This window comes from Lissotriton helveticus, chromosome 7, assembly GCF_964261635.1.
Source record: "Lissotriton helveticus chromosome 7, aLisHel1.1, whole genome shotgun sequence".
NCBI lineage: Eukaryota > Metazoa > Chordata > Amphibia > Caudata > Salamandridae > Lissotriton > Lissotriton helveticus.
This window is the reverse complement of record NC_136068.1, coordinates 593,268,589-593,293,599: the sequence shown is the minus strand read 5'-3', so window position 1 is coordinate 593,293,599 and position 25,011 is coordinate 593,268,589. Positions and strand designations below refer to the sequence as shown.

Here is a 25,011-nt window from a genome sequence, read left to right as displayed (position 1 = left end):
ACACCAGGCCCGATCTGGCCACAGGGAGAAGGTATGGCAAAAACTGTTCTGGAGGTGACTAAATTGGGAGGACTTTGGTCTCAATCAATCAATCAGGATTCATAAAGCGCGGCTAATCACCTGATAGGGTATCCAGGCTCTTGCAGGAGGCTCATGCAAACAGACAGGTTTTGAGAGCCATTCAGAATTTTGGGAGTGGGGTGATGGACCAGAGGTGCTTGGGGAGGCTGTTCCAATTCTTTGCTGCGATGTGGGAGAAGAAGCATCATCCACTTTTGCTTCGGTAGATGTGGGGAGTATAGGTATTTGAAAGGGAGGCAGATCGTAGTCTTCGACAGTCGGTGGAAGTTCAGACGGTGGTTAATATATGTGGATTTTTGGTTGTGTAGAGCCATGTGTGAATGAGTCCGCAGCTTGAATTGGCATCACTTGTGTACAGGGAGCCAGTGGAGTTGCCCTCGGTGGGGTGTGATGTGGGTTTGTCGGAGAAGGCTGAGGAAGAGTCCAGCTGCGGCTTTCAGTATAGTCTGAAGTCTCTGTAGGAGGTGTGCGGCGATTCCTACGTAGAGGGTGTTGCCATAGTCCCGGCGGCTGTTGATGCGGGACTGTCACTGTGCTCTCGTGTGTAGGGATAGCCACTTGAAGATCTTATGAAGCATGCGCAGAGTAAGGAAGCAGGTGGAGGAGATGGCGTTGATCTGTGATTTCATGGTGAGCTTGCCGTCAATGATGATTCTGAGGTTTCTGATCTGGTCGGAGGGAGTGGGTCCTAAGTCTGAAGGCCACCAGGAGTCGTTCCAGCTGTTGCTGCTAAACATCAGTTCTTCCGTCTTTTCGGTGTTCAGCTGCAAGCAGTTGTTCTTCATCCAGTCTGACATTTGTCATGCATCTGTGGAGTTGGTTCTGTTGGGGTCGTCGGTGAGTAAGAGGATGAGTTTGGTGTCATCTGCATAGGAAATTATGTTGAGACTGTGGGATTTGACTATGTTGGCCAGCAGGGTCATATATAAATTGAAACATGTGAAACAGAGGGATGAGTCTGGGGGGGCGCGGCAGGTGATCTCCTTGGGTTCAGAGGTTCTTCCAGTGAGGAAGGAGGTGATCCATCTGAGTGCGTCCCCTTGGGTGCTGATATGGTGGAGTCTTTTGATCAGTGTATGGTGGTATATGGTGTCAAAGGCTGCTGAGAGGTCGAGGAGGATCAAAGCTGCTGTTTCCCCTCCGTCAAGTAGGGTTCTGATGTCGTCTGTGGCTGCGAACAGAACGGTTTCAGTGCTGTGATTGTTGCGGAAGCCGGATTGAGAGGTGTCAAGTAGCTGGTTCTGCTCCAGGTGTCATGAGTTGATGGTTTATGATATTTTCCAGGACTGCTGGCACCAAAGGCAAAAACACTTCCATTTCAGGCAATACGATTTGTTTGTAGTATCAGCTCTGGCTCTAACTAAGATATCCCTACAGTCTTGCAGAATATCTAGATGCTGCAGTTCATGGTATTCAGGAGTCAGGCCAATAAATGCAGAGCAGTCTGGTTCAGATGAAGGACCTGCTTGTGGTTCATTGAAAGCAAATTCTTCTGCGGCTCCAGCTGAATAGGATTGTCTTCAGACAACAGCAGAAGCTTCGTGAACCAGCGCTCTCTGGGCCACCTTGGAGCAATGAGTATTAGCCAGCATGGTTCCCTTTTCATTTTCTTGAGAAGCCTGAGAATGAGGGGGAATGGGGGAAAAGCGTATGCATAGATCCCGGACCATCTGATCGAAAACACATTTGCCCACGACCCTTATTGAGGGCCCTAGCTTGCTTAAGACAGGCATTTCCAGTTCTCTCGAGACGCAAAGAGATGCAAGTTTGGCTTGCCCCATCATTGGAATATGGTGTTTAAAATGGAATGATTTAGCTTCCATTTGTGACAGCTCTGATTTGTTCTGCTTAAAGTGTCCGTCAAACTGTTGCTCATCCCCGGCAGATGTTCTGCTCTGATGGATAACTGGTGCTCCAATGCCCATTTCCATATTTCTTGCGCCTCCAGAGAGGATTTGAGATCTTGTACCTCCTTGTTTGGTGAGGTAGTGCATACTGGTAGTGTCTGTCCGTATTAACACTGATGATCTCTGTATTCTCAGAAAGAAGGCTTGAAGGGAAAGTGGATTAGTCCAGAGTTCCATGACATTTATGTGCATCTAGAACTTAGAGAGATTCCATTTGCCATGTATCTGAAATCCTGTAGATGGGCTCCCCCAGCCCTCTAGAGAGGCATCTGTTCTGTTTATGTACTCGGGAACTAGAGAGAGGAATGTTAGCCCTGATTAGAGATAGTTGGAGTTTTTCCACCAAGGAAGCACCTTTTTCATAGACAGTGTGAATTGGGTGACATTGTCGAATGAGCCTTCCAGATGAACCCATAGCCTGTCCCGTACTTCCTGGCAAGGTCTCATTCTTAGACGAGCACAGGGCACTAGGAGAAGGGCCAATGACATCATGCCGAAAAGAGATTTGAGAAGACACACAGAAACAGACTATCTTTTTGAGCGGATTTGAGCCAGTGTCTTGAGGTTGGTTTGTCTCTCTCTGTGGACAAGAATGCTTTGTCCGGTAATGTATCTAAGTTTGCTCCAAGGAAATTTATCCTTGTTGAGGGAGGGCGGAGAGAATTTTGGTAATTTACTGTGAGAGGATTGAAACATCCGTAGATACGCTATTGTAGCCTACGACCCTTGCTGGACAGATAGTGCTTTCATGAGCCAGTGGTGGAGGTATGAAAGTACCTGAAGGCCTTTCTGTCTTAGATGGGCTGTCACCGGGGCAAAACATTTTGTGAATATCCGAGGGACCAACTTGAGACCAACGGGAAGCACTTTGAATTGATAGTGAGTGCCGGCCACCGAAATCTGAGGAACCTGTGATGCTGGGATGGCTAGGGATATGGAAATACGCATCCTACAAATCCAGACTCACCATGAAAACTCCGTGATTGAGGAGCTGCAGATTCTCCAGATTTCTGCTTGACCAGGAAAAAGCGAGAATAGAAACCCATTCCTTTCTGAGAATGTGAGACTTTCTCAATGACATCCTTGTTCAGCATGACTAGCACCTATTACCAGAAAAGATAGAGGTGGGGTGTAGGCACCCATTTTGGTTGGTGGGATTTGCGTGAACTCCAGGCAAGGCCATATGTAATAAGATCCAGGACCCATTTGTCCTCTACGATCTTTTACCATTGATGGTGATATTGTGAAAGTCGTGCTCCGACACAATGAGGTGCTGAATGGGGGGTAACCAGCACTAGGATGTTGTCACTATTTCCTTCTAGTGTCTGTAACTGGTATTGTTTTCTGGGTGACTGTTGATTTGAGTAGGCTGCTTCTGGTCGTGCACAGTATGACAGGTGCTGCTGATAAGCCGGCTGAAAAGGCTGCCGATAGAGTTGGTACAGCTGGTATCGCTGCTATTCCCCATGATAGGAGTATGTACCTCTTCTGCGGGCCCCTCTGAAAGCTGTTTTTCAGAACTGCAAGATACACAATGATCTTGCACTGTCCGTGTCCGCCTTTATTGTTTGTAAGGCGTCATTGATGTACTTGCCGAACAAGGCGTCGCCATTATATGGCATGTCTAGAATTTACATTTGGACTCCAGGACGAAATGATGATGCCTTTAGCCAACCTTGGTGTCAACAAACGACTGACCCTGTGAGCTGCCAAAAACCTAGGGAAGCTATTTCCATAGCACAATTTAAAATCTCTGACACAGATCTTTCTTCCTCTAGCAGAAGCGGTTTTGCATCTGTTTTCTTGTGCTCCGGCAGAAAATCAAGATACGCTGCGATGTCTGACCATACCTGGCGGTCACAACTGCCCAGAATAGCCAGAGAACTTGCAGCACGCACATTAGTGCCTGAGATGGTGGAGAACCGCTTCCCTATATTATAAAGGCATCAGCCTTCCTTGTCAGGTGGAGTTCAGATTGGCATGGAAGGGTTCTTCAACTGTAGCTGGGCAGCTTGTGTAATAACTGAGTCTGGTAATGTATGTCCTACAAGACATGCCAGGGAGTCTTCAGAGGCCTTATACTTTTTGTCTATTCTCGGAAGAACCAATGTCACAGGAGTTCTCATTATTTTAATCTCTTCCTCCCAAATGTAATCTACTATAGAGATTGCTTTAACAGTCTTCCTTGACTGTCCCTTAAAATCATACAGAAAGCAAATGGATTGCTTCACTTTGATTGGGAGCTGAAAACGTGTAGTGGCTCATTCCAGAAGTCTATGAAAACCACCAATATCCTCTGGTGGTAAATCTATTTATTGGGGTGCCGAAGGAGAAGGCGTGGGGAGGAGGTTTTCATCCCACTCATTGGCAACTGACTGGGTATCTTGAATTTCACCCTCCTTTCTATCATCATCCGAAGAGGATAGGCCATCCCTAGGAGGCACAGCAATATTCAACTTTGGTGTCATCCTAGGTGTAGCAGGAGAAAGCATAGGATCTGGCGATATAGGTGCTGGAGGCAGCAGATGCTTAGGTGATGAAGTGGTCCCAGCAGGCGTAAGGAAACGTTTTTAGTAGACTTGCAACACGCCGTGCAGGTCTTGCATCAGAGATACGGGGACCTGACCCATGCCCTCAGGTGTAGGAGGCAGAACATATTGTTGTCTTTCATATACTTGCGCATAGTATGCATCATCCTCCTTCTCTTACTGGTTCTTGACATGGTGTCAAAAGGGCCTTTAGACTCGGCTAAGTCTAGACTTGTGGTTTGGTGGTAAAAGAGACACTTTACTAGAGGAGGTGTGCTCTGGGTGCCGATCCTTTTGTGCAGGTTGGTGTCAGGTCAAATCTGGTAAAAGAAAAAGCATTGGATGCTTCTTATTCGTTGTCAACAGTGTCGTTGTTGGTGGCATGGCTGCCAACAATGTCGGCTACGTCTTTCAATGAGGTGGTAGTCGTCATTGATGATGTTGCAGTCATCATTGATGAAGCGGTAGTCGTCGTTGACGAGGTGGTAGTCATCAACGGGGTGGTAGTAGACTAATTGGTTGCCGTCATCTTGGCTTTCATCGTCGATCAGGATTTTGACGGCGTTACCGTGGTTGACAAGTCAGTTATTTTTTGACTAAGACTGGATCGGAGGAGGATTTTGCGAGCTTCAAAGAAAAGGCCGTGGATGGAGTAGAGGGGTCAGTTTTTGCCTCAGAGGAAGCAATTTCTTGCTTTTCATTATGTGAGGAGTCTTTTGCAGTCCCATGATGTGTCTTTAACGCTTTCTTGTGTCCCTCTAGTGACCCTGGCGACCTTTTTCTTTTCCTAGATTGCTCATACGAGGTAACATAATCCCCACTGTTTTCTTCCTTAGAAACAACAGCAGTTCTTGTCTTTAGCTTCTTAAGCCACAATAAAAGCCTCCCTTCTCTATCCTTGAGAGGTTTTGAGGAAAAGGTTCTACAATATTTGCAGTCTTTACCTTGTGGGTAGGATAAAGGTAATAAATACATTAATTATGGGGATCTTCTGAATGCATCCTTTTGTTTCCACATGTCCCACACGATCTGAAGAGTCCCTTCTTGAAAGGTTCCGACATCCTGAAGCAGTAGATCATAATTTGGGTATACCAAATCTGAGTTCAAGCTGAAGAAAACCGAGCAGAGCTCAGGAAGACTTATTGTCACACAATGTGTGGCAGAAAATCTGAGGGAAGATGCCTCTGCTGGTAGTGTTCTAAAGGGTGCTATTACCCAATTGGCTGGAGTTTGGTTCTTTATAAATGATATAGATAAGCTAAAAAAGTCAATGTATTTTACTACTGTAAGTTATGTATGCTATTCCTACTGCAGTAGAATGTACTATGGGACTCCCACCTCGACAACAGGGATGATTCAAGAATGTGAATCTATGAAAGATCCAATACTGGAGAATAACCGTTTCACAATGGAAAACATTTCCATTGATGCACAGGAGTGCAATCCTATGGCAGAGTTTCTGAATCTTTAAAAAAAAACATTAAAGGCCACTACTTTTCTATATAGAATTCATCACTTTGGCTATCAACTTAGAGCCCACGTAGGGTCAACGGAAATACTTCAGTAAAAGATATCAAAAAAATTAAGGACAGCAACATGTACTAAAACAGCGGACACAAACTTTTAAAATCTAGCAAGGCACAGTTAAACACATGGCATGGAACATGCATCTTACGAAACGACGCAACAAAGGAAGACTTTGTACTAACCATGGTCATCAAGCAAAATGTTCTCAGGCTTCAAGTCTCTGTGTGAAAATTAGGAGAGAAAGATCATTACTGAACCCTGAACAAGCACAAAGATAGTACATAAATAACATGATGGCCAGTGCTCCACTACCAGAAATCTACATTAACATTTTTTAAAAAACAACATTTTGTATGACAGAACGGTCAGAAGGAACAATGTAATGCACCACATACGAGGATTACAAATCAAAAGGCTTACAGCATCCTGCTTAAAGTAATTGTATATATTTTGTTAAAAGCTGAATTTACTTCTTTTAAAACAATACTGTTTGTTATTCAGGACCACACACAAATGCAAGACATAAGCAGAAGAACATTAAACTTATACACAAACTACCAAGAAAACAAATGTTGGGAGGAGCTTGGCGGGCATCCGAGATGGCCGCGTGAGCACAGCGCTCCCCGGACCCCCGCCGCTCCCGGCTTAATATCCTGCTTTGATCCTGATTTTTGCGAGGATTCATATAGAGGACGTTGGGCTGATCTACCTGGACCTTTCAGAAACTGATTTGGACATCGGGTGCCTGAATTATGTTCGATTGAACTTTTGGGCTCCACCCTCGAAGTGCGCCCGGGACTGGGTGAGGTTCGGTGGCCGTCTTGGAGTTGAACAACAACGGCAGGGGGATTGGTCTTGTGGGTCCCCTTCTTAAGTTTCGGTTTCGTTTCTGCCTCAGACTGGGACGCTGGTGAGAGGGTCGGGCCAGAGCTGTGGCCGGGACACGAGTAGGTTGTCTGGCCCTTGGCTGCACTGTTCCTGGAGTGGGCTGCCTCTATCCTGGTGATACCCCTCTTGTAGTCCTTTGGTCCCGGGGCCTCCATTTCTGGTGCCCGGTCCGTCGACCCTGGTGACTTTACTCGTGACGCATCTTCAAAATGGCAGGCAGAGGGGACCGAGAGACGCGCAAGACGAAGACACCTCTGCGCGGGGGTCCGGTTCAATCTAATGTTATGGATCGTTATACCCACTCTAAGGGGTCCCCCGGAGCTGCCCTGCCCGGTCCCATTGCGTCCGACCAAGTAGTGGATGCGTCGACGGAGCCCTCCTTGCAGGACATCATGGGCGCCATTTCTGGCATGAGGGAATCCATAGGCCAACAGTACGAAACCTTGGCCCACAAACTTGACACTGTGGCAATTGAGGTGAATTTGATTCGAGCCGATCTCTCCAAGACGAACGAAAAGGTGAAGTCGTTGGATATCAAATCATCCAGCCTCACGACGGACGTCTCTGATATTCAGACGGAGATTGGCAATCTCCGTAGGGTGAACGATTTCATGACCCGGCGCTTGGAGGATTTTGAGAACAGGGCACGTCGCTGTAATGTTCGCGTGGTTGGTGTGCCGGAGAATCCGGAACCCCACTCGGTTGATCTCCTGGTTGAAGACCTTATCCAGAACCACCTTTCTCCGTCTGGCCTTAGTAAATTTTTCGCAGTGGAGCGCGCACATCGTGTTCCGGGGGGCCAGGGCAAGCCAGGTGCCCCGCCGAGACCTATTGTTGCAAAGCTTTTCCACTATAGAGATCGGGACGCTATCCTGCAGGCCTCGCGGGTGTAGGGCCCGGTGGCCTTTGAGAATGCCACGGTGAACTTTTATCCGGACTTTTCCCAACAGGTCCAGAAGCAGCGTATGGGATTTCGTGGTGCCAAGAAGCGTCTTAGGGACATGGGGATGCGTTACGCTATGCTCTTTCCGACCAGGCTGCGGGTGGAGTATAATGATCGAACTTTCTTTTTTGATCGGCCAGATGCTGTGAATGACTGGCTAGACTCCCTGCCTCATCGACCTCCTGAGACTGAGTCCGAAGCCCACCCGGGCGGTGCTGAGGGTGGCGTAGAGAGCTGAACATTTCATCTTTGACTGATGCCTTGTTTTGTATAACCTCTCCAGGGATGTAAGCCTATGTTCCTCTACCTCACATGTGTTTTGATGTATGATCTTTTTCTCGTCATTGGTTTGATCGGGGGGCGGGTGGGACAGAGCCTTTCCTCCTCCGGGGTCTTTGTGTAGAATAGGGGTTCTTGGGCGACAGGCACACTGCAGGTTGGGGTGGCTTTTTAGCTTTTTGCAGGGGTGCAGGGTGGGGGGTGTTTTCTTGTTACTTGGGGGGTGGGTGGTTGGGAAGTTCGTTGTTTGTGTGTTCTGTGTTCAAGGCGACTTTATTCTGTATCTGGACTGTTTTTTATGGTCATGCTCATTGGTGGGGGGTTTGGGCTTTTTCGGGTGGGATGGGGGGTAGCGGGTTGAGATTTGTTTCGTGGAACGTTAATGGTCTGGGAGATCGTATCAAACGAAGTGTGGTGTTGAAATGTATACGACGTTTATCTCCTGACATTGTTTTCCTGCAGGAGACTCATTTGATAGGCAATGTTTGTCATGCACTGAATAGGTGGGGCTATCGCCTCGTAGCGCATTCGGGGTTTACCTCGGGTTCCAGGGGTGTGGGTATCCTTGTCCGGGCTTCCCTCCCCCTGGCTATTGATGATGTTATTCAGGATGACCGGGGGCGGTATGCTGTTCTTGTGGGTCGATATGAAGGCCGTGCCCTCTCCTTATTAACTGTTTATGTGCCCCCCGGCTTGCAGACTTCTACCTTTTCGGATTTGGGCCGTGTCTTGTTGGACCTCCCTGATAGTACTCTCTTTCTGGCTGGTGATTTTAATTCGGTAGTCTCCGGTCTCCACGATCGCCACCCCCCTAGGGATACCCCTGCGGCTCAGCAGTGGTTGGGTGGATTTTTGGATACCTTTGGCCTGGTGGATTGCTGGAGGCTTTTGCATCCTACGCAGCTTCAGTACACCTTTCACTCTGGGGCCCATGGGAGTCTGTCTCGGCTGGATTATTTCCTGATGCCTGCGGCTCAGTCCCCAGCGGTGCGTGAGATTGTGCACCTGCCCAGGGGTATCTCTGACCACTCTCCGCTCTGGCTTCGTTTTGAGGTTGGGGTGGAGGCAGTGGGCCGGGTGGCTCCCATTAATCCGTGGTACCTCACCTCCCCCGAGACCCGCACCCTTTTGCTTAAGTCCTTGGACTCGTATTTTCTGGATAACGAGGGGTCGGTTTCCTCTGCTGTGTCCCTATGGGAGGCCTTTAAGACCGTGATTCGTGGGCAGGCCCTCTCCCTTATTGTTGAGGCTAAGAGAGCGAGAAATAGAGAGGTGGTTGATCTTGAGGGGGAGATTTCTGCATTGGAGGAGGGTTTGGAATCTGGTGTCACACCTGAGAAGCTCCATGCCCTGGGTCTGAAACAATTTGCTTATAAGTCCATGGTCACAGATGCCGCCAAAGTGATGTTTCGGGAGCAACAGGGTCGTTTGTATGATGTGGGTGACAAAGCGGGTAAATTGCTGGCATGGCTGGATAAGAAGGAGAGAGCTAATCGTGTGGTACCCGTGATTCAGTCTGCGAGTGGTGTGAGTGTAACGGACCCGATTGGCATAGTTGACCGGTTTGCCGATTACTTCCGTGTGGTGTATACCCCTGTGTCTGTGAGGGATGTGGTTGACTCTCGCCTTCTGTTGCGTGATATAGCCCTGCCCATTGTTTCCGATTTAGACCGTGTGGCGTTGGACTCCCCCTTTACGGTTGATGAGATAGCTACTGCCATCCGTTCCCTCCGTTCGGGCAAAGCATTGGGCCCGAACGGGTTGCCAATCGAATTGTACAAGTTGCGTCCCGATAGGGTGGCTCCGTATCTTCGTGCCATGTTTCTGGAGTCCCGGGAACGGGGTATTCTCCCTTATGATCAGAGACTGGCCACAATAGTTGTCATCCCCAAGGAGGGTAAACCACGTGATCTTTGTTCCTCCTATAGGCCCATATCCCTGCTAAATGTTGAACCCAAGGTATTGGCGAAACTCCTGGCATCCCGTCTCTTGACGGTCATTAGTGACTTGGTCCATCCGGATCAATCTGGATTTATTCCGCATCGCAACACGGCTCTGAACCTGCGTCGTCTTCACGGCGCGGTCGCGGGGGCGGGGCTTCTGACGGAGCCGGCCATTTTGGCATCGTTGGATGCTTCCATGGCCTTCGACACGGTGGAGTGGCCTTATCTTTGGGCGGCTCTTGAGAAATTTGGTTTTGGGCCTGAGTTTATTGGTTGGGTCCAGTTACTGTACGCGGAACCTCTGGCGCAAGTAGTGGTGAATGGTAGGGTCTCGGCTCCTTTCACCCTTGGTAGGGGTACCCGTCAGGGATGCCCCTTGTCTCCGTTACTGTTTGCGCTCACCATGGAACCATTGGCTGCTTGGCTTCGGTGGGAACCTTCCCTCAAGGGGATCCGCTGGTCTCCGGACTTTGAGGACCGCGTTTCGCTTTACGCGGACGATATCCTTTTATATCTCACCTCCCCGCGTAAATCTCTATCTGTTCTGTTTGACGTTCTTGCTTCCTTTGGAGCCAATTCGGGCCTTGTTATTAACTGGACCAAGTCCTGTGTATATGTTCTTTCGGGGGTTTTGCCCCCCTTGCCGAGTGGACTTCCTATTCAGGTGGTCCACTCGGGTTTCAAGAATTTAGGGATTTTTATTACGTTGGACCCGACGCTCCGCTTTGAGCGTAATCTCCTCCCACCGTTGCTTAGATTGCGCCTGGATGTGGCCCGTTGGCGTAAGCTTCCTTTGTCTCCTCTGGGCAGGGCGGCTCTGTTTAAAATGATGTCCTTGCCGCGATTCCTTTACGCGCTCCAAAACTCCTATGACGCTATTCCTAAGACCTATTTCCAGGAGATTGAGAGTCTTCAACGGCAATTGATATGGGATGGGCGTCCGCGTATCGCGCTCGCAAAGCTCACCATCCCTTGGTATGACGGGGGCATGGCGCTCCCCGATATCAAGCGATATTACTGGGCTTCCCAGTTGTCTGCCATTAATCACGTGATGTTTTCCCCGGGTCGTAATCCTGCATTCGAGATGGACAGATTCCAGCTCCCGGGTGGGGACTTTACTAGAGCACTTTATTCTCGATCGGCCGGGCGCCATCTTGTGGGCCCATCCAAGATCGCGGTAACTGTATGGCGAGCTGCGAATGTGAGTTTGGGATTGGAGGATCGCTTGACGTTGGCGACGCCGCTTTATGCCTCGGAACGTTTGGGCGGACTTTGGTCTACCAAGGGTTTTGACCGCTGGGATATGATTGGGATTTGTAAGGTGGGTGATGTGTGCTCGAACGGTTGTGTGAAGTCGTTCCAGGCCCTCCAGGCGGAATATGGTTTGAGTGGTAGAGAATTTTTTCGCTACCTGCAGGTCCGGCACGCCCTCGCCTCAGTTTTGGTTCCTGATGAGGCCCTGCCTGAATCTTCTCCCCTCGAGGACCGTGTCCTTGATGGGCATCTTCCCGATAGTACTATTTCTCTGATTTACAAGAAATTGATCAATAATCGGGCGGACTTATTGCTCCGACTTCGGGAGGCTTGGGTTGGCGATGGGTTGGAACTGGACGACGAGGATTGGCAGTCGGCACTCTCTTCTCCCAAGGAGGTGGCCATTCCTGCCCGTCTCCGTTTGGTTCAACTTAAGATTCTTCATCGAGTTTATGTCACGGGTCCGCGTCTGGTGACGATGGGCTTTTCCTCGGATGGGCTGTGTAAGCGTGGTTGTGGTTTGAGTGCGACCTTTTTACATATCCTTTGGGAGTGCCCGGTTGTAGCGGCTTACTGGACTGCTGTGCTTGAGGTGATGACTGCTGTGACTGGTGTTGCCCTGCGGCCGGAGCCACGACGATGTCTGTTGAATGTGTGGGAGCCCACTGACTACTCTGTGGCCCAGACCAGATGGGCTACCCTGGGATACATGATTGCGAAGCGGGATGTTGCGCAACTCTGGGGCGCTTCCAGGCCCCCTGAGGTCTCGAAGTGGGAAGACAACATGGACTGGTCCATGTTTCGTGAGAAGACGGTTTATGTGGCCAGGGGCAGACCCAGGGCGTGGACGAAGGTTTGGGGCCAGTGGAATGATTATCGTGGGGATATTTGCACTCCTCCCCTTGTAGGCACTGCTGAGATTGTCCTATCTCCCTAGACGTGCGTTCCCGGAACCTTCCCATACGGGTTTTTTTTTCTATATTTCCGGTTCTCCCCGCTGCTCCCCTCCCCCCCTCCCGACTTGATAGGAGCCTCCGGGCTCTGGGTGTGTTCTCCTGATCGTGGACCGTCCCCTCCGTTCTTTGGGCTGACCTTAATTATCGTGCATTCGCCTTTTAGTGTTTGTTTTTCTTTTGTAAAATAAAAAATTCAAGTTGCTCTGTGATATATGTAGAGTAATGCTTTGTGCTCGAGCTGTACCTGACCACGGGTGTACATTTCTATTTCATGCATTGTGCCTTGTTATTAGCGGCCAGCCCGTGCGGTTGTAGGCCCATTCTTGTACTTTTCTATGCTTGCTCCAATAAAGGTTTTTGAAAGAAAAAAAAAAAAAAAAAAGAAAACAAATGTTTTCAGAGATGCATTTTGTGTAAACAATGTAAATAAAATAAAAATAAGAGTATACACATTTAATTGCATTTGGAAAATAAGAAGTTAACAGAAACAAATGCCATTGCAAGTATATGGGAAAGATAAATATTCAGATAATGTGACTAACATTTGGAAGTCAGATGACTGATGTATACTTAATCTTGGTCTCAGAGAAATTGACCTAAGCGTATTTTAGGGACCAGGAGTGATTGTGCAATGCTGGATGGCATTAGGACTCAAATTTAACAAGTGAAAAGTATTGTATTTCAGTGCTTTAAATGTGCCGAACAAATCTGCGAATCTATTGCAAAGGGTGCCAATAATGGATTTAATCCTAGTTCAAATTAAATGAATTAAAAAGAGGAGTCCAAACTCACAGGTCCTGTGTTTATTTTTTTAATCTCAGACCTGAGAATTAATGGAATATTTAACAAAACAATTCTTGATAGAGTTCTTTAAGTCTTCGACCTCACCATATGAGCTTCAATTTATCGAATGAAAAGTCTATTTGTTTTCAAATCATACTAATGCACTCAATTAGCACCCAATCCAGACTACTCTCTTTATGTAAAGTCAAGAAATCAAATTTTATTACCTCCTCTCCTGAAGGTGGGTGTGATAACATTATGCGCTGCCCTAATGGGAGTCCCTCAAATTACCATCTTCATGACAAACCAACGAGTACATTCAAAGAAAACATAACATGCCCATAATGGCAGTGACAACAGATGCTAAGTACATGAAGAATATTTGCAGTGTTATATATTTTGCACTCAAATAACATCTAGAAATAAGTCAACATTAGTGGAAAAGGTAAACTTGAAGGGGTAAAAGCTGGACTGCTCCGAATGAACCAAAATCATTTCTGGCAGGAGCCAATAAGTTCAGCCTTAGATTGAGCATTATTTTGCTGCTATGTAGCTGAATTGTTTGTGGCCACTATGTATGATAGTAGCTAATAGGTCAGAGTATGTCTGCCTAATTGTACATTAGACATCCACCAACTCTAACAGATACAAGTTAATAACAAAGGGAGAGAGATGAGCTTTGCAGTAAACTACAGATGGGTAGTGTAGAAGCGGACTGAAAGGAAGGCATAGAGACCAGAGGTTTGGAAACCTTTAGGGAAGAACTATACAAAGTTAGAGCAATCACTGCGATCATGATCTGTTTCAAACATCTGAAAATAAATATTGGGGTGAAATATACAAAGGGAACAGATTGATTCAGTGTCATAAAACACATGCAATCTCCTGCATCAGTTACAGCAGGGGTTTGTAACCTTTTGACTTGTGTGTACCCTAATGAATCAATACTGGAATCCAGGGACCTCCACCACTGAGTCATTAATGGAAGCCAGGAACCTTCGGCCTAGGCAATTTCTGTGATTTGAACCTCAAAACAAACACCCAGTAATACAAAAACAAGTATTCAACAAACAAATGCTAAAATATTGAAATATTTTGTTGAATTCACACAATCAACAATAGAAAAAGTTGCCACATTTTCAATGTAGCTTTATTTGTATGTACTTTATTAGTTTCAATTAATTAATTTTAATATAATTGAATAAACTAGTCATGGGCGGCCCAGGGAGGAACTCGCTGAGCCCCAGAGGCCGTTGACTCACAGGATAAGAACCACTGGGTTACAGAATAAGCAGCTTGCATAGAAATCATTGCATACAAAGTCTAGACTAAAGTCGGCCTGTGGTGAGGATAGAGGAATCAAAGGCCTTTCTAGTAGCTTTGGCAAAAAAACTGTGAATAAACTAACAGTTTAGTGAAGACCTGGATTGAATAAAGGCCTGAAGTTGACTAAGGACCACCATTCCCTACCATCAAAGCAGAACTGGGTGTTTTGAGGTCAGTTTGAAATAAATCACAGGATCAGAGGTGTCCACAAAGGTCTTTAACAGTGGAGGAGAGAGTTTTGTTGAGATTACTGCGTACCACTTCTAAAAATAGAGATGTTATTTATATCGGTTCACTGACAACATCAATGTAAAAAATATTGAGTACAAAATATCAACACTTATGCTTGAACAGGTAAGTCCAAAGTATCGACTAAAAAATATCAATGTAAAAAATATAAATGTATATAATATCGACTTTTATTTTTAATATAAAATAAAATATATATTGACTATATTAAATTGTAAACATTTTAACAAAATAAAGTACATTTAATATATATTTTAATAAAATATAACAAATAAACTTAATTAAAAAAATTAAACAATTTATTCATATATATTTACTTTAAAACTAAAGCTTATTTTTGATTTATGTTAAAAGTTTTAAATTATATAAAACATACAAAAATATATTGATTTAAAGTATAAAAAACAAACCTCAATAATAAATTAAAACATTAAACTATTAAAAAATATTTAAACCTAAATTTCACAATACAATCTATTAAAAGATATTTAAACTTGAATGTCACACTACAATCAGTGCAACAGTAGGGAAAGTGTTGGATAGCGGAGGGTTAAAAATAACTATTACACTCCAGTGAGTGCAACAGTAGGGTAAGTGTAGGATAGCGGAGGAATTACATTTATTATTCCCACTTCAGTGAGAGCAAAAGTAGGGAAAGTGTTGGATAGTGGAGGGGCAAAAATTACTATTCTCACCCCAGTGAGTGCAACAGTAGGGAAAGTGCTGGATAGCGGCGTGGTACAAATTACTATTCCAACTCCAGTGAGTGCAACAGTAGGGGAAATGTAGGCTAGCGGTGGGGTAAAAATGACTATTCCCACTCTAGTGAGTGCAACAGTAGGGAAAGGGCTGAATAGCGGAGGGGTATAAATTACTATTTTAACTCCAGTGAGCGCAATAGTAGGAAAAGTGTTGGATAGTGGAGAGGGAAAAATTACTATTCACACTCAAATAGTTACAAACATATGTTAAAAATTAAAAAGTATAAAAATAAATATTTTTAAAAAATCAACATCGAATAAATTAAATATGTAAAAAGAAAACATTGTAATATTAATTACATATAACAAAAACCTACAATTATATAAAATAAAATTATAAATAAATAAAAAATATTTATTTTAACTAGAAAATATTTCCAAACAAAAACATGAATACATAAATGTATTTATTTCCTACCCTAGAACACCACACCAATAACACAACACTTCAGCATTTTTAATTAAATTTACTTCCATAATTAACATAATTAATAATCAATTAAAAACATGAATAAAAAAATTAACATTGAGTACACACACTTTAACACTATAATATCCACAATATACACCACAATTAAACTATAAAGTAATAAAACAATTAAAAATGTTTTTTAAACTATTACTATTAACAAATTATAAAGTAATTAAAATGTATTTAACGCCCACCCTTTACCCCTTTAAAAGTAAAAAAAAAAAAAAATACACAATTACTCAAAATAAATATCAAATACTTAACATTAACTATGTTAATTAAACACAAATTACGTCCCACCCATTACCCCTATAAACACAAGACACGCCTAAAATTAATTACACAATTACCATATTACATTTTTAATTAATTTAATTATCAATTAAATAATTCTTAATAAAAAATAAGCTACTTGGGGGGCGTGGCTTCGCGGGCAACGATGGCGGACGTGGCTTTCTAGAGCTCCCTCCGGACCATCTTTTATCCGTTAATTTATCCTGGCTCCCGGACCCACGTTGGGGACCACACTGTCGGAGATTGTGGCGGAAGGCAAGGAGTGATCCCCGGTGAGGTGTGTGGCGCTCCCGGACCATCCGAAGCGGCGGTGGCTGCCTGCGGCCTGGTCCCCGAGAGTGAAGCCGGGGCCTCGATTTTGGCGCCTCCCGGTCCGGGGGTCCTGGCGCAGCTGGCCCGCGCCGGCGTTACTCCTGTATCCAGTGCCCTCGCGGGCAGCGGAGCTGTGGGCGAGCCCTTGGACCCGTCCCTTGTGGAGGCTGTGCTGGCCTGTGCAGTGGGGACGCCCGGAGAGTGTCGGGCCTGTGTCGAGGCCGCAAAGCGGGGACCTGGAGTTTGGCGATCCCCGGTGGCGATTGTTGGTGCCCTGTGGCGGCTTGGGCGCGTGTTGGAGTGCCTCACAGTGCGGCGGCCCCCGAGGTGAGACCCCGCTGAGCTGGACTGGTGTGGTGTGGTGTGATCGTGCTGGGTGGCCCACAGGCCGGAGAGCGACCTGGGTCTCCGGTGGGGGTCGCAGCTGAACCGGAGGTGCCGGCGTGGGACGTGGCTTTGTGGTGCCCCCCGTATGCGGCTGTGAACGTGGAGTAATAGGGGGCCGCGGCTGGTGACTACATTGCCTGTAAGCGCCTGGCGCGCTTGGATTGCGAAGTGTGAGAGCTCCCTTTGGCCCGCAGCTGACAGCCGAACGCTGGGTGGCCTGCAGCGGTGCCCCGGGATCGGACCGGGGGCCTCACAGTGGGTGGCGGGGCCCGGCTGGGACCGCGCTGTGCGCCTGGCCTTGGAGAACAGACTTGTAGCCCCAGTGCCCCCCCCACGCAACAGCGGACGACGGTGCAGGTGATCGGCATCCCCCTGGACAGGGCAGTCAGGTGCGTGGTGTGCCCTTGGTATACCCCTATTCGCGATTGGAGGCGTGGGGTGTTGGCACTGCGATATCCTATGAACGATCCGAGGTGCCAGCCCCTGGGGGTGCCACAGACATGACCAGAGGCGGAGGTGGCAGCGGACCGGCCAAGCAGGGGCCTATTGATAAATTCACGGGGCCGAGTGGAGGGCCCGGAGCCTCTGGGGGGAGCCAGGGGACGGGGACGGACAATGCGGCGCTCATGGCGGCGATTACCCAATCCAGGGACATGTTGGACGCTAAGATCAGACGTGACCCTGTTGCGTCAGGACCTGCGCAACGCAGTGACACGTATCACAGAGGCAGAATCCAGGATCTCGGTGGTGGAGGACGACGTTGGGACCCTTAAACGGAAACTGGCAGCCATGGAAAACGTCCAGAAGGGCCTTGCGCTCCGTGTGGAAGATGCCGAGGGGCGGGCACGCAGGAATAACCTTCGCTTTGTGGGTTTTCCCGAAGGATGTGAGAAGGGGAATATGGAACTTTTCTTGTCCCAGTGGTTGGAGAGTTGGCTTCCTCCAGATGTCCTGTCGCGCTGCTTTGCAATAGAACGTGCCCACAGAGCCCTGACGCAGAAACCGCCTGCGGGGGAACGGCCAAGGCCGGTGATAGCGAAACTCCTGAATTTCCACGATCGGGACACTATCTTATGGGAGGCAAGGACCAAGGACTCTTTACTCTTTGAAAATCAGAAGATCATGATCTTCCCAGACTATACCAGAATCGTGCAACAGCAACGTCACTCATTCATAGCAGCCAAGGCGAAGTTACGCGGTCTGAAGATCCAGTACTCCTTACTCTACCCGGCCCGCCTACGGGTGATCTTTCAATCGCGGACCCACTTCTTTGACACTCCGGAGGTTGTTTTTAAATGGACAGATGAGACGGTAAGGGTCAGACCGCACGACCAGCCGGGTCTGAACCCGGGCCACTCGAGAGAACCGTTGCAGGAACGGGAAGACCGGAACGCCCGGAGCAAGAGGAACAGAAGGTCAAGATCACACAAAAACGTTCCTCTTCTCGTGGTGGGAAACGAGATGGCGCACCTGTGGACTCTGACCACTCCAGAAAGGACCATTGAGGGGCCTTGGGAGGCTGCACTGGTCTGCTGATATTACTAGTTCCCATTGGGAAGGGGTACACTGCGGTGTCTTCTTGAGCTGACTCTTGCTAACTGACCTTCTAGCCACTAATTGTTTTTTTCTTCATTTGGGAATGTGTGGGGCTGTGGGGTGGGTTCGGGGAGCTCTTCTGCAGGGGCTCCTTACCTCCTACACAGGTGGGAGTTGACGGGCGGGGGTTCTTATAGTTGAGTGGGTAGTTGGGATCCATTGGTATGGTTGGCCTTGGGCGCTCTGTTTTGGGCCAGAGGTTGCCCATGCCGCGACAGATACTTCAGAGTTTTATGAGGTATAGGGGTGGGGGGTATGGGGAGGGGAGGGGAGCGGGGAGTTGAGGGAAGTGTTTCAGGGTTGTGTGGGTGGGGGGGTCAGGGGCGGTTGGGGGGGTTGCACGTGATTCCTATTGCCTTGTTACAGACTGTGCTGTGCGCCTGGGCCTGGTGCTGGGGGCTTAGGTGTTGAGTCCCGTTGGATCATGGCTGACACGTCGAAGCCGGGGCTCCCTCGGAAGTCCATGCGCATACTGAGCTGGAATGTGAGGGGGATGCTGGATAATAACAAGAGGGGCGATTTTGAGGTGGGGGAAGAGGGAAGCGGCAGACGTCTTGTTGCTGCAAGAAACCCACATGATGGGGACGAAAGTGCTCAGCCTACAGAGATTTGGTTACCAGCAGGTTTTCCACGCTGGGTTCTCCAGAGGCTCCAGGGGGGTTGCCATTTTGATCCATCGTAGGCTGGCCTATGTTCACGAGAAGCAATGGGTGGACCCGCAGGGCCGATACCTCTTTGTTAAGGGGATGGTGGGTACTGAATCCGTTGTGTTTGGGAGTATATATGCCCCCCCTCCGTTGCAGTGGTCCTTGGCAGAGCGGTTATTTGCAGTGTGGGCCGAAATCCCGGAGTCCTTGGCGGTGTTGGGGGGGGATTGGAACGATGTGATGGATGTGACTGTGGACCGTGGGAGATTGCGAGGGACGCTGTCTGCTACCGCCCCTACCCGACTGAATGCGATGGTGGAGGGCTTAGGCTGGGTGGATGTTTGGCGACATAATCATGCTAGGGTCTGAGAGTATACCTATGTCTCCCTGTACATGGTTCCTTTTCGCGGTTGGATTATGTGTTTGTGCCCTGCGTGTTTCTGAGTAGGGTGCGTGAGGCTCGTATCTTGCCTAGGGGACTGTCTGACCATTCCCCCGTGACTGTGGTAATCGATTTGCATAGGGCGAGACACCCGTTCCGTTGGAGGATGTCCTCGTGGCACCTTCAGCAGGCTGACTATGCAACACTTGCGGGGCGCGATAGCCCACTACTGGAAGGAAAATCTGGTGGCGGATACAGATGTGGCGGTGGTATGGGAAGCCATGAAGCCTACGTTGCGGGGCATTGACATTGCGTGGTGTGCGGCGGCGCCGGCGGCGGGAAGCCATAGTTGCGGCGGCGGCTCGTGTGGAGGCCCTGGAGCGGCGGTGTCAGGGGATGGGTGATGAGGTGGCGGTGCGATTGCTTCTCCAGGCGCAACAATCCTATGCGTCAGTCCTACTTGATGAGACCCGACAGGCATGGCTCGCCACGCGGAGCAGGGTATATCAGTGGGGAGACAAGTCCTGTACAATGCTTCACAGGCTGTGTCAGGGCACTCTGCAGCCACTAGCTTTGCCGGGGCTCACGGATGGGAACGGTGTTGGCATTACGGACCCGGCGGATTTGGCGGTTAGTTTTGCTCGTTACTACGCAGAGCAATATGCGCCGCAGGAATGCCTCCCGGCTGATGCGGTTGATAAATTTATTGCCGACCTGCCCCCTCGGACGATCGTCGAGTCGCGAGCGGCGTTAGACCTCCCCCTTACGGCGGAGGAGTTGGGGGACGCGCTGGGGCAGCTCAACGCAGGGAAGGCGCCCGGACCGAGTGGCTTCCCGTGTGAGTTCTATAAGAAGTTCCATCTCCAATTAGGGTCCCACTACAGAGCTGTGCTGGAGGCAGCGCGGGAGCAGGGACAGCTGCCAGCAGACTGGCGCCATGCGGAGGTAGTGGTTTTTCAGAAGCCAGGCAGGCCCCCCGACCGACATGACTCATATCGTCCTATCTCATTGCTCAATGTTGAGGCCAAGCTGCTGGCTAAGGCACTGGCGAATCGTCTCCTCCCCCACGTGGCCGATCTGGTGCACCCAGATCAGGTTGGCATTATGCCGCGTAGGGCGACACGGCACAATATACGACGAGCACAGACGGCTATAGATGCAATGGGGGCCACTGGAGAGCGGGCGGCCCTGCTCTTAGCAGATATAGATAGGGCCTTTGATTCGGTGAGTTGGACATATCTGTTCGCGCTCCTACCCCATCTCAATTTAGGCCCGGTGTTTATTTCATATGTCCGGTTACTGTATACTGACATTACGGCATCTGTGCGTGTCTCGGGTGCGGTGTCAGAGAGATTTCCCATCGGCAGGGGGACCCGTCAGGGATGCCCACTGTCTCCATATTTATTTGCACTGGTTATGGAGCCCCTGGCCTCCTGGGTACGCATCGACGCTCAACTACGGGGCTTCGTGTAGAATGCGGGACTTACTGATAGGATCGCGCTCTACGCAGACGTCATCCTCTTTTTTCTCACGAATCTAGATAGATCTGGCCTCAGAGTGTTGGAAATCATGCGTGTCTTTGGTGAGGTGTCGGGCCTCTATCTTAATCCGCGTAAGTCCACTCTATGGGTGCTGGGGGATGGGTCGAGCGCGGGCCCGTGGGCGTCGGACTTGCGAATAGCGTCCGGGGGTATAACGTATCTTGGAGTGTTCCTATCCGAGTCCGCAGTGACCTCGTGAGAGCGGAATGTGCTGCCGGTTTGGGAGAGGGTCCAAACGGATATTAAAACGTGGTCTCGGATGCCTCTTACCATCTATGGGCGGTCTGCGATTTTTAAAATGGTTGCGCTTCCGCGCCTGCTCTATCAGTTACAGAACCATCCGCACCTGATCGCACCTCAGTGGTTCCGGCAAGTCAATTCTATCCTAGGCCGCTTCTTGTGGGCCGGGGGTGCTGCCAGAGTAGCGCTGCGTACGTGCTTCATATCCACATATTGTGGTGGTCTTGCTACGTCGGATTTGCTATCTTATTATCAGGCCTCCCACTTGCTAGTGTTAAATGAGTGGTGGTACGGGGATGGAGGGGACCCGGCGTATGCTTTGGAGCGCTTGCTCATGGGAGACAACACGGTACACACCATCTTGTACTCGGCTGGACTCCGGAGGCGGTTGCCATGTGCCACGCGAGTGGTTTTTACGGTTTGGAGGCAGGTGCTGCGTCGCATGGGCTGGTGGGGTCGGTTGACGGCGGAGACACCGTTGTGGCATAACGGACGACTCCCCGCGCTGGCCTCGCTGCCGGGCTTTAGAGGATGGGATTAAATCGGGATCTCATCGCTTGGAGACGTTATGTCCGGTGTAACCCTTAAATCATTCCAGGAGTTGAATGACGAGTTCCACATGCCCAAGACCCAATTTTTTAGGTATCTACAGTTCCGTCACGCGCTCGCCCCTAGCATAGTCGGATTGGAGACGCTGCCGGAGTTCAGCCCTGTAGAAGCGGAGATATTCATGGGGGACCTTGGAGATAAAAAGGTGTCCCGTATCTATCAAACGCTAGTGACTCACTGCTCCCCCTCCCTGCTGTCGTTAAAGGGTGCCTGGGAAGGGGATGTCGGTCCCCTGGATGAGGACGATTGGAGAGAAGCACTGGAGTCCCCGCTTGGAACTGCTATTGCGGTACGACTCCGACTGATCCAATTCAAATACTTACATAGATTTTACTATACACGGGAGCGACTGTGGAGGGTGGGTCTGATTGGGTCCCCGCAGTGCCTACGCTGTGGAGCCGAGAGAGGTACCCTGCTACATACTGTATGGTCGTGTGATGCTCTGACTAGGTTCTGGAATGGTGTGTGGAGCTGTCTGTCGGAGGTGCTTGGCTGGGATCTTCCCCGTACCCCTCGCTTGGGCCTTCTACATGTGCTGGAGGGTGTGGGCGGTAATGCTTACAAGCGTCACCTTTTGTTCTTGGGCTTGGTGGTGGCCAAACGGGACCTGGCACGGGCATGGAAGAATGAACGCGCTCCCCCCCTGAATGCGTGGCAGGCTGGACTGGACTATTTTATGGGGTTGGAGCGCCCGGTGTTTGAGGCCAGGGGATGCCCTCGGAAACATTACAGAATCTGGAAGCGTTGGGCTGAGTATAGGGGGCTGACTCTGGAGCCTCCAGTTGATCCTGATGACGATCCTACTCTAGATGCAGGACTCCAGGCCTAGAGGAATGCATGGCGCCGGGCTTAGTTTTGATACCTACAGGAGGCTTGTTGTGATCACGTGCAATGGGTTAGGGAGGGATAAAGGGTGGGTAGTGGGGTTGTTGGGTGGTTGTGGGTGGAGGGGGGAGGTGGGGGGGTGGTTTGTTTTATTGATTGGGCTTTCAAGATATTGAACCGTGTATTTCTACTGTGCAGTGATCTCCTGACTGTGGAACGCTGCATTTATGCCTCTGCCTGATCAATGAATAATAAAAATTTGTTGTGAAAAAAAAAAATAAGCTACTTAACACCCTTCACCCCTACACGCCCCAAACCACACACCTAAAATTAATTACACACTAATCATAATGAATTACCAATTAACCAACTATTAATTAATTAAAAATAAATTACTTCACCCTTTACAGCTATAAACACAAAAACACACTTACAATTAATTACACAATTACCATAATTAATGACCAATTAATTACGATTAATTAACTAATTAATAACTCCGCAATTAAAAATAAATTACTTCCCACCTTTTACACCTATAAACACCACAACACACCTAAACTTAATTACACAATTACCATAATTACTTACTAATTAATTAAAATTAACCAATTAATTAATAATAAATTACTTTACATATTTAACACTATAAGATCTCAATTAAACAAATATTAATAAATAAAAAATCATTAATTAATTCAATACAATTAGATTACTTCCCACCCTATAGCCCTATAAACCCACAACCTGCTATGGAACTAAAAACGCAAAATTAAAATAAAATAAAAACTAATAACTACAAAAAATGTAACATATTAAAAATACAAACAATTCTAATATGAAAAACATACATCACATACATGTAACATGTATACTAAAATACATAACGGATTAAAAAACAATATTTTTAACTATATTTCAGCAAACGATATTAAACACTGATATTTTTAAAATCGATATTACTCATCCTTACGTCAATATTCTTGACCACAATATTCTTGCGGTCTATATTTCTGAACCACAATATTTATGAGTCGATATTTTTTACTCGATATTCTGTCTTCACACCATTTATATCTATCATACTTGCCTTAACAATGAAGAGGGAGGGAAGAAGGGTTGTCAAAAGCCTTGCTTCATATGATTAAGGAAGGAAACCAAGGGAGAAAGCAGTGGAAAGGTGCTTAAAGTAGGGCTTTCCCTAGAAGATGTGCAGGCAAGTGTGATTTCAGGTTGTGCATCGCTCACAGGAGCCCCTGTTTAGCAATACTGGTAAATTCTCTGCACTTGAATGGGAAAACGTCCATTAAGGAGTTGAATGGTATGTGTGAAGGAAGTGGGAGGATGCTTCTGGTATGCTAAGCTATGAAAAGTTTTGAACAGCTGTTTTCTTAGGCGTTTTTAAATGTAATATTTGCTTCTCCTGAAATTTTAATACTATTGTAGAGTGCTTGTATGGAGTAGTTTGTACTAACTGTAATTTGGTTCTCCATTTACCCTCGGACAGCCTTTTGAAATATTTGACCCGAGCCCTTATTTCCGAGTACCACAGACCAAGCTGAGATTTTAGACACAGGAATACAATGCTGATCATGATCAGTTCTTGTCCACAACCAGGGACCTTCGATTCAGCTCACAGAGTATATTACCAAAATCCAATGAGATCTTAGGGTTAATTTTGTTCCAAGGTCTCCTTGTGCCTCTGCATAACAAGTGAGGGTATAATGTGCTCAAAGATGGCATAGAGATTTGAAAGAAATGGTCTCTGCAAAGTAGTACTCCGTTCATACCCCTGAGATTGTAGATTCCCTGGATTAAGAATACAAAAGATAAAATCTACAGAATGACTCTCATAACATGCAGGACCAACTGACAGTGATAAAAGGAATTTGGTCAAAATTTAGTCTCTAGGCAATGTGCAAAGACACTTGTCAGTGCTCACTGCAAATAGGAAATAATCTTCTCAGACACCATCCATATGAACAAGGGCTTTTTAGAAGGAATCAAGAAATTCTTCAGAGTTCGGTTCTTCCTTTTACTGGAAAATCTTTTCAAAATGTCAAAATCCAGGTCTTTCATAATCAAAGGTTCTCCTTTTGTGGAAACTGGTTTTGTTGGTGACAGTTACATTGCCTGGGAGGGAGTGTAATAGTAGCCCGTCTTTATTTTAAACATTGTTTCTGCTTGTGAGCCAAAGGAGAACTCCCAAAAATAGAAAGTATAAATTTGCATGCCTCTTATTGGGATTACATTTAATAATCTGGAGCCAGAAGAAGCATTG

General features: G+C 47.7%; 1 protein-coding gene across 5 annotated transcripts in view; it reads right to left on the bottom strand.

The window, feature by feature from the left end:
* Positions 1-25,011, bottom strand: part of GRK6 (G protein-coupled receptor kinase 6) — a 697,925-nt gene that overhangs the window by 410,993 nt on the left and 261,921 nt on the right. For all 5 annotated transcript variants that reach the window (XM_078652756.1, XM_078652755.1, XM_078652753.1 and 2 more), the window contains exon 10: positions 6,226-6,263. In XM_078652756.1, the coding sequence (XP_078508882.1) occupies positions 6,226-6,263 (38 nt within the window). The remainder of the gene's footprint in view (positions 1-6,225; positions 6,264-25,011) is intronic.